Here is a 15,634-nt window from a genome sequence, read left to right as displayed (position 1 = left end):
CAAACAGGTCAGGAATAAAGTTGTCAGGAGAAAGGTTTTTCTGGAGGAACTGCAGAGATCCACAGCTCAGATGGAAGAATTTGTTGATAATTTTTAGTCTTAAACTCCACAAATCTGGTCTTCATCAAAGATTGGCATAAAGAAAATCATTGCTAAAAGAACCCTGTAAGAAGTTCCATTTAAATTTTGCCCTAAGCAAAAACGTGGAAGATAGTGTTCTGGTCAGGTGAGACCAAAAGTAAATGTGCAGGCCTATATACCACAGAAAAACAAATCATCCTCACACCAGACTCACCATGGCACATGCAGGTGGCCGCTTCATGCTGTAGGGATACTTTTCTTAATCAGGAACATGATGGGATGATGGTTGGAGCAAAATACAAAGTAATCCTGGAAGAAAGTATCTTACACGCTGCACAAGTCAGCAAAGGCCATGAGGCTTGGGTGGAGGTTCATCTTGCAGCAAGATAACGACCCTAAACATACACTGTAAACCCAGATTTTGATTCAACTCAAAGAGAGTGAGTTCATATTACTTAAGTGTGTCTCATCTATTGACATTACTTGTTAATTTAGATTAAGCTGACCTTTTTCATATTGACCCAAGTTTGAAGCCTTTGGTGAATGATGTGACTTCATCCACAAAATGGTAAGTTGGAACTCTTCAAGGTTTAGTTACTTAATTAATGTTAGCTTGTTCGTTCATATTGTAATGGATTGCTGGTTCAAATGATGGGCTAGACACTTCACCTGCCTGCTGATGGTGGTCAGAGGGCTTGATGGCACTGGTTCTGTCAGTCTGCGGCTACAATATAGCTTACCACTGTTAGTGTGTATGAACGGGTGGATGACTGATTGTATTAACCATTTTGCAGCTGTTTTTATGTATTTTAAACAGTTCTATTGATTGAAAAACATATTTTGAATTTCAGGAACCAAAAGTGTATTTAGGTCAGTTCGAATAAATAATTAATTTAATTGTTTAAACTAAGTATCTTCAGTTGCTGCAACTTGGCCATTAGTATATTCAACTCAAATGTTCTTTTCCATTCCATTCGGGGCTCATGTACATTGAACGTAGTCCATTTCACTCATTCAACTACATCACTTAGAAAGTTTATGGCCATGCGTTACCTTGACTTTTTTAAGTAGATTCTACTTATCTGGGTTTACAGTGTCTAGACAGAGCTGCTTTTGAAGAGTTTAGATCAGGGGTCTCAAACTCCCGTCCTCAAGGGTCGGTGTCATGCAACTTGTAGGTGTTTCTCTGCTTCATCACACCTTAATAAAATAATTAGGTCATTAGCATGTCTCTGTAGAGCTCGATTTTATTCTGAGGAGGTATTTCAGCTGTTTGATTCAGGGGAGTTGTGATAGGGTTCATCTTAAAGTTGAGGGACACTGGACTTACAGGACAACAATTTGAAACCCCTGGTTAAGATCAAATCATATTCATGTGTTAGGGTGTTACAAACATTAGACTCAGTGAGGATGAATTCAAATGCTTGCACCACACATTTTTTGATTTTCTTCGTAAAACGTGTTTCATTTTTCTTCCAATTCACAATTGTCCATCATTTTCTCTTGGTCTATTATCTGATGCCTCTGACTGTAAAAATGTTTAAGGGGCATGAATGTTTTGCCAATGAACTTTAAACAATCAAAATTTCATTTTCCATAGCAATAACATAAAAAATGGAAAACAAATTGCTTGATAAAATACCAATGCAGTGATTAAATGGCCCTAATCTGAGTAAACCTCTGAGAAGATACAACAGGCATGAGACTGGGCCAGAGGTTCATTTTCCATTAGGACAACCACCCTAAACATGCAACCAGAGATCCAATAGAAAGGTTTAGATCAAAGCACATTCATGCGTTACCATTGCCCAGTCAAAGTCTAGACCTGCAGTTACGTCTAAAACGTTTCATACCTCTGGCAGATTTAGACTTAAAGTAATATTTTAATTTTGCCAACATATTCTCTGACTGAAAGTAATTTTACAGGTTTGGAGTGGCCAAACCAGATTTTCTGACCAAAACCAGATATTCCCGGGTTGATTGTAGGGAGACCTTGCAACCTCAAAGTTCATCACCAGAGATAAATAACCAAAAATACCAGCTACCAGTCATGAAAAACCTAATCAGTTTTCATACATTTCAGCATTCATGTTTGAATTATTTTTCTTTCACATAGGATTCTAATAAAATACATTTGGCTGTTTGTAACATCAGAAAATGTGAAAAAAAATGTAATGGGTGTGAATATTTTTGCAAGGCCCTGTATATAATGGAACAGCTATGAGTCTGTCAACTAAATTCAGTTCAATTCAGTTTAATTCAATTTAGTTAAATTGTACTCACTTCAGTCAGGTTAATCTCAATCAAGTCAATTTAATTCAGTTTAATTCAGTTCAATTCAATGCACTTCAGTATGCTTCCATTTCAATTTATTTTATAGTTTATAGTTTTTACTATGTGGGTTCATAAGAAAATTATAATCTGAGCATTTACAAATGGAATTATGAAATATAGGCTCAGCTTAGAAAGAAATACACAATGTGAATATTACACGAGAACGGAGTCAACTTTTCCCTATAAATTTCTGGTTTAATTCCCAGTCTCCTGTTATTCTTTATTTCCCTTAAAGACTGTCATCTGACATCCCCATCAGCTCCCTTCTGGGGGTCAGGCCTGAGATCAATCATAACTTGAGGAGGAAGAGTCTAATCAAGACACAGGATGTTTAAAAGTAAGACAGAGCTGCACAAGACGAGTCCTCATCTCTTCCAGTCTGAGACAGAAAGCATCTCAGAGAGTATCAGGTTTTCAGTAGGTCCCCCCTACCCTCCTCTACTTGCCTGTCCTCAGTCGTTTGAGTGGCTTGTGGTGAAGCATGATGGGGATTATTGATCTGCCCGGCGTGCGCCTGCGGTTTCGGCTAAAGACTGACGACTTCACCAGAGAGGATTTTTTTGGCTGCTGTCTTGGCTCAGTTGCTCGGAGACTGAGAGGGCCCAGAAGAGAAGTCTGTTTGAGCTTAGAGCCAGGTGATCATTTCATTCGTATAACATTTAAACAATCAGACCAAAAATAAAAAGAAGATTACAGTAAACATATTAAAGTGTTCTCTGGAGAATACGTGTTGCAGTGAGCAGCAACCATGTCTGCAGACTGCAGAGCCCAGATGTACCCAAATCCTGGTTAGATTTACTGGTTAGGGCTTCAGTTCCAGTTGTGAACCACATGAAATAACCCCTGGTCACTGGAGAAGGATGTGGACACTGTGCTAATTATGTGAGAGGATGATGTCAGGTACTGATACCAGCCAATGAGCCAGGACTTTTTCCTCTGCAGTGCCTTCCAACATACATAACCTCACTGTGGTGACCGCTCTCGCTGCACGGCTACACTCACATCCTTATGTCGGATATTTCTGGATCCTCAGCAGCCCTCACACATCCATGCCGTCGGGTGGGTGCTTACTTTATCATTCATAGTTGTAAATCATTGCTTCGCCTGCAGGAAACATGCTGCCTTTTACTTTCCAGCCATAAACCATAAAACCTGCCTCTAACACGGGTTCTGATCCCTGGAGCCGCAGAAGATGGATGTTTAAAGCAGAACCATACACAATGGCTGGCATCCTTTTGGTTATATGGTGGATTTTCCCATAAAAAAAGCCCCAATATGATCTGAATGTCACTCTGGTTGTGTGTCATTAAGATGTGAGTATTATGACAGCTGTGAAACACTGGTTCATTACTTCTGAAATTAACACTCACTGATAAAGTTTGAACAGACCTTCAAATGACAGCAGGAAAGCACTGAGCTCCTTCATGCTCAGTTTCAATTGAAAATAGGGATCCTGGCCAAATTTTTGACATTTTATTGCCTGGCTTAAATCTCTGGTAAAAAAAAAAAAGCTTGTTTTGCATGAATGTTTGGAGCAGACCAGCAACTTACTCTGTCTCATGGTCTGAGTTTGCCACTTTTGACAGCAGCAGTGACATGCATTTTGAAATGCTGACATGAAGAGAAGGGTTTGGACAAGCAAGCCTGTTGTTTATATGTTTGGTCGCTGTCCATGGTCCTGACAGACACATTTTCACAGTAATTCCTCCTTTTCTTGAAGTAGTGTGGCCAGTATCATGTTACATAATCTGGACTGGCAGCTCTCGTTGAAAGTAGACATTATAAGTTTTATGAGAGCTCTTTCAAAGACTTGCTTGATTTAGTAGCGAATGTCTCTGTGGGATGTTTCCAGAGTGTTGAAGAGGTACGGCACCTCAAAAAAGTATTCACACCCCTTGAACCGTTTTCACATTTTATATGATGGATTTTATATGATGAAGCAACGTAAAGTTGCATCTAACTATCACAGATAGAAAATGATAAATGGGTTCAGGAAGTGCGGCATCCATTTATGTTCAACCTTTTTACTCTGATACCTTTTAATCAAATCAGATGCCATTGGTTTCCTAGTGTCATGCTTTGTCATTTTGGAGTTGTGTTTTTATTTTTTGTTTTCTTTTGATTAGTGTTCCCCGGGTTTTGTCATTTTGTGTTGTTTCTGTCCTCATGTTTGTTTTTTCTCCCCCAGCAGCCAGTCTTGTTTAGTGTAATCAGTCACCTTCTCTCGGTTCCCCTGCAACCTGGTTCCACACCTGTTTCATGTTTCATCTGATTACCTGTCACCTATTTTCATTGGTTCTCACTCCTCTCTCCCTCAGTATATATGTTTGGTTATTTTCATTGTTCCTCGCTTGGTCCTCTTGTTACTTCCATGCTGATCCCTGTTCCTTGTCAGTTTGGAAACTCGTGTAAGTTTATCTTTTTGTTATTAAAGCCTCAAGATTCTCATATCCACTATGCTGCTGCCAAGTGTTTTTCTGCACTCCGGTTCCGTTCAACAACACATTATGACACCTTGAGAACTCTCCTAATTGTAATTTGATCAGAATTACGGTAATAAAGTAACCAAGCTCTTTAGAGTTGAGAAGAATAGGAGTTACATTTCCTTGTCTGAACATGAAAGCAGGGCAATTGAGGAGGCTAGAGGCTGCTATAGATGTGATGACCGAGGCAGGAGTTAACTTCAGACAACACTAAACAGCTATCATGTTCTATCAATGTTCTAATCAAAGTCCAAAACTAAATCCATCTGGCAATCTGTGGCAAGACTTGCAGTTTACTGGTGCTCTCCATCTATTTTGCACAGTTTTCAGATTTTTATTTATAAAATATTTGAAAAAACAAATATCAGCTTCCTTCCGCTGCATTAATTCAATTTTCAATTCAATTCAATTCAATTTTATTTATATAGTGCCAATTCACAACACATGTTGTCTCAAGGCACTTCACAACAGTCAGGTATATACATTCCAATTAATCCTAACCATTGAACAGTGCAGTCGGAGTTAGCTTTTTATTCAAATTGGATAAAACGTTTTTCTATCTAAGGAAACCCAGCAGATTGCATCCAGTCAGTGACTTGCAGCATTCCCTCCTCCTGGATGAGCGTGTAGAGACAGTGGACAGTCACTGGCGTTGACTTTGCAGCAATCCCTCATAAATGGTAAATGGACTGAACTTATACAGCGCTTTTCCAGTCATACAGACCACTCAAAGCGCTTTACACTAGAGCCACATTCACCCAATCGCACTCACTAACGCTCACACAACTTGAGGTTAAGTACCTTGCCCAGGGGCACATTGACATACAGCAGGAGGAATCGAACCCACAACCTTCCGATTGCAAGACGACTACTCTTCCTACTGCATATACAGTCGCCATGCTCATTATTATGCAACACTTTGTGTTGGTGCATCACATGGATGATTCTTTTATGGTCATCACACAAAGAAAAAGTAAAATGAGACTGTTTGTAATCTTTTATAAACAGAAAAACAAAAATTGTTAAGAAAACATTTATTAAAAGACTTAATCAATATTAATTCATTAAAAGACATGCAGGAGCAAAACTGCAGACAAGGATAAAAATTGCCATTTGGTATCTACCATAAACACATTCCCTATTTCAGGGTGGGATAATGGTGAATGGGATAATGGAGGCTGCAGCTTTTGGTTAGAAACTGTTTCTCAGTCTGTTTGTCTTTGTTCGAACAATGAGGTGGTCGGGGTGTGGAGTGTCCTTGAGGATGCTGTGGGCTCTTTTTGAAGTTTGTTTGTGTACAGATTGTCCAGTTCATGGGCCTAAAACCTGATGATGCACTGTGCTACATGAAGGTTGTGGCTGTGCACCTGGAATATCAGACTGTGGCGCTGTTGGTCAGGGTGGGCTCTATGGTGCTTCTGTAGAGGTTCTGGTGGTAGGCTGGCCCGTTTCAGTTTCCTAAGGAAAAAAAAAACTCTGCTGGGCTTTACTGACCAGTTGTACTGTGTTGTTGGTCCAGGTCTGCCGGTTTGTCAATGTAACTCCCATAAACTTTAGGTTCTCCAGCTCTTCCACCATCTTTCCATTAATGTGGAGGGGTGTTTGTGATTTGACCTTAGTCCTTCAGAAGTCATGATCTTCTCCTTAGTTTTGGAGGTGTTGAGGATGAGGTCATTGTCAGGACAGCACTGGGTGAGGAGATGCACTTCACTTTCATTTGCATCATGAAATCCTGATAAAATATATGGAAGTTTATGCTTGACGAAATGTTAAAAAGTTCACAGGTTATGAATTTATTGCAGGACACTGTAGTCGGTGTTCCCAATGGATTTTTAACAGAAGCCACTAGAGGGCGCCAAGGTATGCAGTTATAGTTGTCAAAGTTTGAAACTCCTCAAGGGTTCTTGTTGTATCTTGACCAAATGAAAAGTTTCTCACCCTGAGAATGAACAATCCTCCTCTGAGGCGTTAAAGAAGTGCAGATGTCATCAGACAACAAAGGTTAAGGTCATCAAGGCTTAATGCTGATTTATTAGTTGAGGTCTGAACTAGAACCCGGGGACTAAATGTGAAATCAAGATGAACAAACTCCTGTTTAAAGGCAGACACACGCACATATAAACAGTCTTGTTAGCAGAAACGGAAACATAGGAAGAGATATACTGCCCTCTGAGTGGTATGAGGCCCTTGAGGATCACTTCCCGCCTGAGCAGCTCTTCTGAAAAGTTTGCAGAGGTCAAGTAAACAGTTTGTATTGGGCTGTCAGATCTGTGTGTGTGTTTTCTGTCTTTAAACAAAAAATCACAAACTGGCATCATTCTTTCAAACATTGTGGTTTTGCATGCTCATAAAGTCTTCCTGTTATTCTCCACTGATTGCATAATGTTAGAAAATGAAGTCTGCTTACCTGCTGCAAAACTTGAAATAGAAATGGAAAGCACATCATCGCTGGTAAAATGCTCAACTGTCAAATTTTACTTTGACAACAGGTCTGTACCAACCATTTTCATATTAGTCAGTCTGTGTGCTGATGTCTTTCCTTTGCGTGCAGAACATTATGCTAATTTCCCTGGGTGTCTGGGCTCCTCTGGTCCTGCGGAGTTCATTATTATAATTGCTAGACATGGCTGAGAACGCTGAGAATGCGAACCTGAAACCAGCGAGGTGCCTTTTCCACGCAATCCATGTTCAGGAAAATCCAGAGAATGTTCCCAATCCCTGGCCTTAACAAAACATATGGAGATGGTGTAGATCTCCCTTTTCAGCATGTATACACACACACACACACACACTTAGATTGGCTCTATTATGTCTTGAAATAATGTAAAACAGCTTTACTAGTTCGTCCTGCTTTCTGCTCCTGTCTCCATCTCTTTGGTTTCACAGTGCACTACTGACACGCAGCCATAGCAGTGGTTGTGGCAGCAGCAGCAGTGTGGCTGTGCATGCAGTCGGACCCCCTGGGCTCCCAAACCCCCACCATCCAAAGACAATGTTGGTGCAGACAGAAGGGCAGAGGAGAAGTACCTCCACTAAATGTGCTTTGTATATGCAGAACACAGCGATCTCCTTGGTAACTGTTAAAGAGCACTGGCTGCTGAAGGTGGCTACATAGAGGTGTTCCTTTATATAAAACTGGGAGATGTGACTCGAATGCTTGGAAAATAAAATGTCAGCTCCTTATTGTCCTAAATTTACACAACCTATTTTTTGAAGTTGAGATGTTTGACCACTGGTGATCTTCAAACAGTGATGTGTAAGTAGCAGATCCAGTCACACTGGAATGCCCAGTCTTTACTCCACCACATTTCTGCCCTGCTGCCACGATGTCTAATTGGTTGGATATGTTCCTTTCAGGTGTGTATCTTAGATTTACGCAGTTGATTTTGCCTCTGTTTCAAGATTTAAGTTTCTCAACATTTTAGCATTTCCATACATTTGAGTTGTGAAAAAACAAAAAAAAATTAGATAAACATAAACAATAAATCAGTTACAAAAAATAATTACAAGTGTGTGTGTATATATATATATATTCAATTCAATTCAAAGATACTTTATTGATATATATATCAATATATATATATATCAATATATATATATATATATATATCAATATATATATATATATATATCAATATATCAATATATATATATATATATATGTGTGTGTGTGTGTGTGTCTGTGTGATTTATATCAAATAAAGTAAATAATACTCAAAGAATACATACATGAATTAATAAATAAATGCAGAATTGAATAGATATCTATGATTTACACAGGAGAGCAAAAAGTAACAGAAAAACAAAAATGAGCAAATAAATACGGGCAGCAGAAAAAAAGAAGAAAGCCTTACTAACTTAACTAATTAAATAAACCTAAAAGAAAAAGTAAAATAATACATGATGTGTGTGTATTAAAGGTTGGGTGATTTAAAAATCTGACAGTGAGAAAAGGAAAAGGTAAGTTACAAAATACCAGCTTTATTTTTAAAATAAACAAAATGTACAATCACAATGCCAATTTCACTCACTGTTGTCAGGTCTGTTTGTCCCTTCTTATAAAATAAAAGAAAAATCCTCTTTATGAAACGTACCAGCAAAATCTAACGGTGTCGTTTAGATTTCAATTCCTGACAAGTGTTCATGAGAAGGAGCATAACAATGGAAATAACACGTAAACTTTACATAGAAGCAACACAAAGTACAATTATACACTAATTGTTAAATAATACAAGAACGTCTCAAGAAAATGTATTGCCCAACAGTTAAAAAAATTATGAACTTTTTTTTCTGAGGTGGGAGAAAAAAAGTAACAAAATAAGTTGAGGATAGAATCTGATGTCAGTCTCTGTTTTATTTCTATTCAGATATTTTATCGGCTGTATGAGCTAAGGCAGTTGGAGAAATGCAACGTGACATTTTCCAATATTATGAAGTGAGTTCAGAACATCTTCTGCAGAGGCTGCGTGCAAACCTTCAATGAAAAGCTTTAACCCACTGATCCCATATTTTTCTCTACTTTTACAAATGCAGAGGCTATGTTACCTGCACACATTAAATATTAAAATGTACAAAATAATAAACAATTTCTTTTTTTTTTAAATAAACACCAACGGGCTGGTGGGATCAGATGTAAATGGCTTATTTGGCCAAGTGTTATCCATTCTGCATGGGCGAGATAGCTGCGTTTAGGACCTAAACCACGAGCTCTGCTGGCAGCCAGCGCTGCTAGAAATAAAACAAGAAATAAGTGCTTTTATGAAACAAACATACAAGTCTGCCATATTTTCTTTTTTGGTCACCAGTTTGCTGCCAGCAGCTGAATCCAATCACCTCGCTTTTTGCACTTCTTCCCTGAACCCCAGCACTTTTTGGGTTCAATGCAGACCTGCTCCTTATAGTGCTGCAAGAGAATGTTGTTTTAGGCTGGGACATTAGATATTAAATCTAAAAACTGTAGATAAATAAATGTCTGAAGGAATGTCATACTCTTTTTTTTTTTTTTTCTTGCTGTGTGTCACGCACTAACCCAAACCTTTTCAAATTGATCTTTTGCACATGATATGAAAGCTATAATAAACTTGGCATGTGTAAGCTATAATCTCGACTGAGCTTTCAGCCAGGTTGAATATGAAAAACAAAACAAAAAAAGAAGAGGGAGAGAAAACGAGAGAAAGAAAAGCAAATTTCATCCGGGGATTATTCCAGTCCTGAGAAGTTCATTTATCACAAAGCAACTGAGTCTTAAAACTCTGACCTGATGCTGTAAAGTGCACCACCAGGCACATCCATCTTTGGACTCGCTTTGAATTTCTCATATTATCAAGAATTGTAATTTGTAAATGCACGCTAGATGAGACAAAATAAAAGAAAATTTCCAAAAATGGATAATTATTTTCTTCCCCACCGAAGCTGGCTTTAATGCTGTGCTGCCAAGAGGCACGATGCGAGTTATTGCTCAATAAATAGCAAAGGTTTCATTCTATGCCAAATGTGTGTCGACGCCTGCTGAAGATGTTGGCCTACCAATGTGTCGAGCAGTTACGCAGAATTTTTCACCAGAAGAAACATGTTGCAATACTCTTTGGAAATTAGATTTCATACTCCAAGTGCTTTAAATCTTTGGGCGCAACAACAACAAAAAAAGACATAAATTACCTATCACAGGAAAAAAAAAATTAACTTAGTCATATAGATGCATCAAAAATATTCAGATTACACGTCTTTGACTCAAGTTTCAAATACAATACATAATTTATGGCTTTATAAGTTAAAACTAAGAAAATCGCTTCAATCTACATTAACATCACAACCCACAATGTACAAGTTAAATTAATTGGTTTAGAGCAAAATGAATGTCCACGCCACTTTGGGTAACACACGCTTCTCATCTGCTACTCAGTGCTTAGGTTGCATCTCGATATTGTTGTACAAAAACATGCTCTGCATAAAAAGCCTTAATGAAGTACAAACACGTTACAAAAAGAGGGGCAGTCTTTACTAATGTTGGTGAACCACCCCTTAGCTGGTGGGCTGCCATTAAACTAAAATAATGTCCCATCTTCATGGGCTTGGTAAATCAAATAGTTTTTTTTTATTCTCATTATTGCTTTTAAAATGGCTCCCTTTGTAGTGCCTTGGTCCAAACACATTCCAGGAAGACAAGTTGGTGCAAGTCTGTTCTTTTTTAATTATCTTTGCTTTAATTTCTAAGCAGAAGCTAAAAATAGCCGAGGAGAGGCCAAAAAATCCCCTTTTCACCACATGAAAAAAGGTTTTGTGCTTTCAAACCGCGACATCAGTTGACTTGTTATCTGTGTGTCCCCTGGTCTTTCTCAGTATGGCCTCCAGACTGCTTCATCCATGCGACCACCTGGGTTGAGCACCGTCGGGGAATTACTGTGGCTCCCGTCACCGTCCACCCCTCCTTCTGTCTGGCTGGGCAGGTTAGGGTTCACCAGGGAAGTGCCTGTTGAGGCGCTAGTGCAAGGTGGGACCATCCGAGACGGCGAGCGGTCCCCACCGGGAACCATGGAGAACTGGTACGAGTTGGATGAGGCGCCGTAATAGAGATAGGGTGTGCTGCTGGTCTGGAAGGGTCCGCTCTGGCTCTGGGTGGAGCCCGGGTAAGGAGGAGGGAGGTAGGTGTGGTAGTGGGCACTGCCCAGCGTCATGGCAGAGGTGACAGGTGGGGTGTAGGTGAAGGTGGCCGGGTAATGCATGCGTGGGCTGGAGAAGCGGCTGTCCGTGATGGAGGAAAGGCCCGGGAACTGCCGCTCGAACTGACCAGGGAACGGGCTTAGATCGGAAGTGCCTGAAAACACAGAAACACAAGAAACACTTTGTTAATATCGTGGAATTCGTGGTGTTTTTAGACATTCTTATACAGTAAACATTTGGTCACATTACAAAAAATAACCAACCACTGAATTTATTAGAGTAGTATGTGGTACACCAACAGAAAGTTAGTATCAATTGGGAAGTAGAAAAAGGTTTTAAGGCATTCTCCTACAGTAAATATGAACTTGTCTTGTGGCCAAAAAAAGATCATCAATTAAGCAGTGCCTTGAAAATTATTTATTATTTGAGTTTTGTACAATTTGTCATGATACAACCACAAACTTCAATGTAGTTTTGGGGAGTTAATATGATAGACCATCACAACGTAAAAGATAATTGTGACGTGGAGGAAAAATGATGCATCGCTTTCAAATTGTTTTGCAAATAAAATGTCAGTCAGTCGTTTTCTACCGCTTATTCCATAGTGGGTCGCGGGGGAGCTGGTGCCTATCTCCAGCAGTCTATGGGCGAGAGGCAGGGTACATCCTGGACAGGGCAAATAAAATGTAATCATTTAAATAAAATAATGTAAAAAGTGGGGTGTGTTTTTGTACTCACCCTCTTTGTCACTTTACAAAATTTTTTCCCCCATTCTTCTTTGCAAAACTGCCCAAGCTAAACCAAATTGAATAGAGGGTTGGTTCCTGTGAACGTTAATGTTGAAGTCTAGCCACAGATTCTCAACTGGATTTAGATCTGGACTTTGACTGGGCCATTCATAGTCTTTGATCTAAACCATTCCAACATAGCTCTGGCTGTATGTTTAGGGGCATTGTCCTGCTAGAAGATGAACCTCAGCCCCTGCCTTAAGTGTTTTGTAGCCTCTAATGAAAACCATCTTTACAGGATGATGCTGCCACCACCGTGTTTCACCTTGGTGTGTTCAGGGTGATGTGTAATGTTAGTTTTTCTACCATACATAGCTGTTTGCATGTAGGCCAATTCACTAGTTAGCTGACTTTTGAAGGCAACCGATTGCAGTGAATATTATTTAGGGATATCAGAGTAAAGCACACAACACTTTATAGATTTGTTTTTGTTAAAGTAACCCAAAACCCATGTATCGTTTCACAATACTGCACTACTTTATGTAGGTCTATTACATGAAATTGAAAAACATGGTTGAAACGTGACAAAATGTGAAAAAGTACAACAGCTATGGATACTTTTGCAAGGCCCTGTAATTACGCATCCTTTAGTTGCATCAGTTTTAAAGTTCTTGAAGAATGATTTAATTTAATGAATAAGTCTCTTGAGAAATTAAACTGCTGTAAATGTAACAGTCATTTCAAGCCCTGTTTGTGTATTTACCAATTTACAAATGAACTCTGTGGATTATGGAATAGCACTTATCTATAAATACTATCAGAATCAGCAGCTTCTGGAGCACTTTTCACATCAATTCCTGAGTTTTGATAACCTCAGTTAAGCCACATATGCCTTAATGTATTTACATATCCATGCTCCACTGTGTATGTTGGCGCATGTTTATGTATGTCTAAATTATTGTTTATGTGTGTGCAAATAGTTTGTGCGTGTGTGTGAGTGTGTGTGAATACTGTATGCACATAAAAAAGCAAGTTGGGATGAATCAGGAGCTGCACATGTGGAAACACTTTGTGCAGAAACAGTTTCCATGAGATCCATAATGAGGTAGGGCTGAGCTCTGATGTGGCTCCTCTCCTCGCCTCCCATCGGCTCCAGTGTGTGTGCGTGTGCGCACGTGTGCTTGTGCGTGTGTGAGACGGAGAGCTGAGTGGGAGCTGCTCCATCTCACCCTTCGTTCCTCTTTTTGCTTCATCCCTTAAAAAATATCCAAAAACCACTAACTGGCTGTGGCTAGCTTTGAGCTGGGCGAAGAGTTGAAGGCGAATAGGAGGTCCTCCTTCTCTCTCCCTCCATCCGTCTCCTCTTGGTGGTTTAGTCCAGCCATGGCGCTCTTATCATAAATCACCAGGCGTCTTCCGTGTCACCATGTCTGCTCCGAGAGGACAGGGGGTGGAGGGTGGGGGCTGCAGTGTTTATGTGCAGGGAGGGATTGCGAAGTCGGGTTTGTCGCTAGCGTCAGATAGCATATGCTGCCAATTAGGGCCCTTAAACTTCCTCTTTCCACCAGATTTGTTTGATTTCAATAGCAATAGTGGGCGATTGTCTCTGTTGTGGGGCAGAAGTGTGATCTCAGTGCTGTTCAATAAACTCCCGACTCTTGTTTTTAACATTTTTGGCCTACCCCTGTGCTCAGAGGGACCCTGTGATGATGAGCCAGATCACACTTTATTAGCTGAAAGGAAACCAGAGCGTAACAGTGTTTAAATGTTTGGAGGGATTGTTGAAACACCAAGGCATCGTTTCCGAATTAGGTGTTATGACTTGACTTGATGGTCCCCAACTCAGCACATGGGCTGGATTGCTTAAACGTGGTGCCATCCACTCAATGTTTAGCAAAATTATTTATATCCCTTGAACCTTCCTTCTTTTAATATTTTTATATTTTGTCACATTGCAGCCACAAACTTCAACATACTTTCTTGGAATTTCATATCATAGATTTAATTATTTTGGGGAGAGAAAGTGGTGCAAGAATTAAACAATCTTGTATTGTTATTCAGATTTCTATACTCTGTAACCCCTAAATAAAATCCCAATTGTCTTCAGAAGTCATATAATCACTGCAGACCTTCCTGGACATGGTTGTTCCCCTTTACTGACAGGCTGGGCATCAGAGAAGCAGCCAAGAGGCCCCTGGTAACTCTGGCGGAGCTGCAGAGATCCAGAGCTCACGTGAAGGAGTCTGTTAGGACAAATATTAGTGGTGCAATCGACAAATCTGCCCTTTATGGAAAAGTGGCAAGAAGAAAGCCATTGTCAAAAGAAAGCAAAGATCTATGTTTACAAATACGCTCTATTCATTCTGCAATAAACAAAGAAGAGTTAAAAAAGAATCTTAAACTCTAGATGTGCAGATTTGATGGAGATATACCCCAAAAAACTTGCACCTGTAAGTGCCACAAAACGTTTTCTTTTCCTTCGGCTTCCCAAATATGTGCTACTTTCTGTTTGTGTATCTTATGAAATACAACTGAAACACATTTTACTTTGTGGTTGAAACGTGGCAAAATTTGAAAAACTTAAAAGGGTGTGGAGATCTTTGCAAAGTGCTGTATCAGCTTCTTTTTGCATGATCTGTAGTACAGATAGTGTTACAGAGCCACCTGACAAGGTGTCAACATGATCCTGGGAAATCAGCGAGCCTGAGGCACATCACTTTAACAGGGTTTACGCACAAGTGCGCGAGGGGGCAGAGGCCTGCTTTGGTACATGTGCGCATGCTCTCACATGCACGTGTCACTTGGAGAACAAAAGACCGACACTTGCAAGATGAAAGCTGAAGGGGAAGACCAAACTAATCAGAGCTGACAGGGCAGCTGGCTGGGTTTTAAACTCTTTCTGATGCAGAGTCACACGGCTGCATATTGTCTAATCACTTGCCCTCGCTCGGGGCACATAGACACACACACACACACACACGCACACACACACACAGAGGACTGTGATGTGTGCTAGCGCAAGGAAACAGACAGAAAAAAAGGTAAGAAGAGAACCTACACATTGACAGCGAGTTAAACAGGTGTACAGGGGAGAAACTTTTTTGCCGATGTGGGGATTTTAAAGGAGATTTCACGTCGAGAGGACAAAAAGAGACAAATTGGAACACAGATGCTGCCCTTGGTGCAAAGAAACCGGCTAATGCAATTATCCAGAAATCTTTGAGACAGCGGCGAATCGCTGTAAAGACAGTTTATTTGTCAGCCACAACCCTGTTATTATCCCCGGGCCTGTTATTACCCATGCTCCCCTGGGATCAAAGGCGCAGAGCTAAAAAGGAAACAACCTTT

General features: G+C 40.0%; 1 protein-coding gene across 7 annotated transcripts in view; it reads right to left on the bottom strand.

The window, feature by feature from the left end:
- Positions 1-8,859: 8,859 nt before the first annotated feature.
- The window catches only part of runx2b (RUNX family transcription factor 2b), a 62,176-nt gene continuing 55,401 nt past the window's right edge, over positions 8,860-15,634 (bottom strand). For all 7 annotated transcript variants that reach the window (XM_047388126.1, XM_047388125.1, XM_047388122.1 and 4 more), the window contains one exon: positions 8,860-11,712. In XM_047388126.1, coding sequence (XP_047244082.1) covers positions 11,234-11,712 — 479 coding nt within the window. In that variant the 3' untranslated portion in view covers positions 8,860-11,233. The remainder of the gene's footprint in view (positions 11,713-15,634) is intronic.

The sequence above is a fragment of the Girardinichthys multiradiatus genome, chromosome 15 (genome assembly GCF_021462225.1).
Source record: "Girardinichthys multiradiatus isolate DD_20200921_A chromosome 15, DD_fGirMul_XY1, whole genome shotgun sequence".
NCBI lineage: Eukaryota > Metazoa > Chordata > Actinopteri > Cyprinodontiformes > Goodeidae > Girardinichthys > Girardinichthys multiradiatus.
This window is presented reverse-complemented; position numbering and strand designations above follow the sequence as displayed.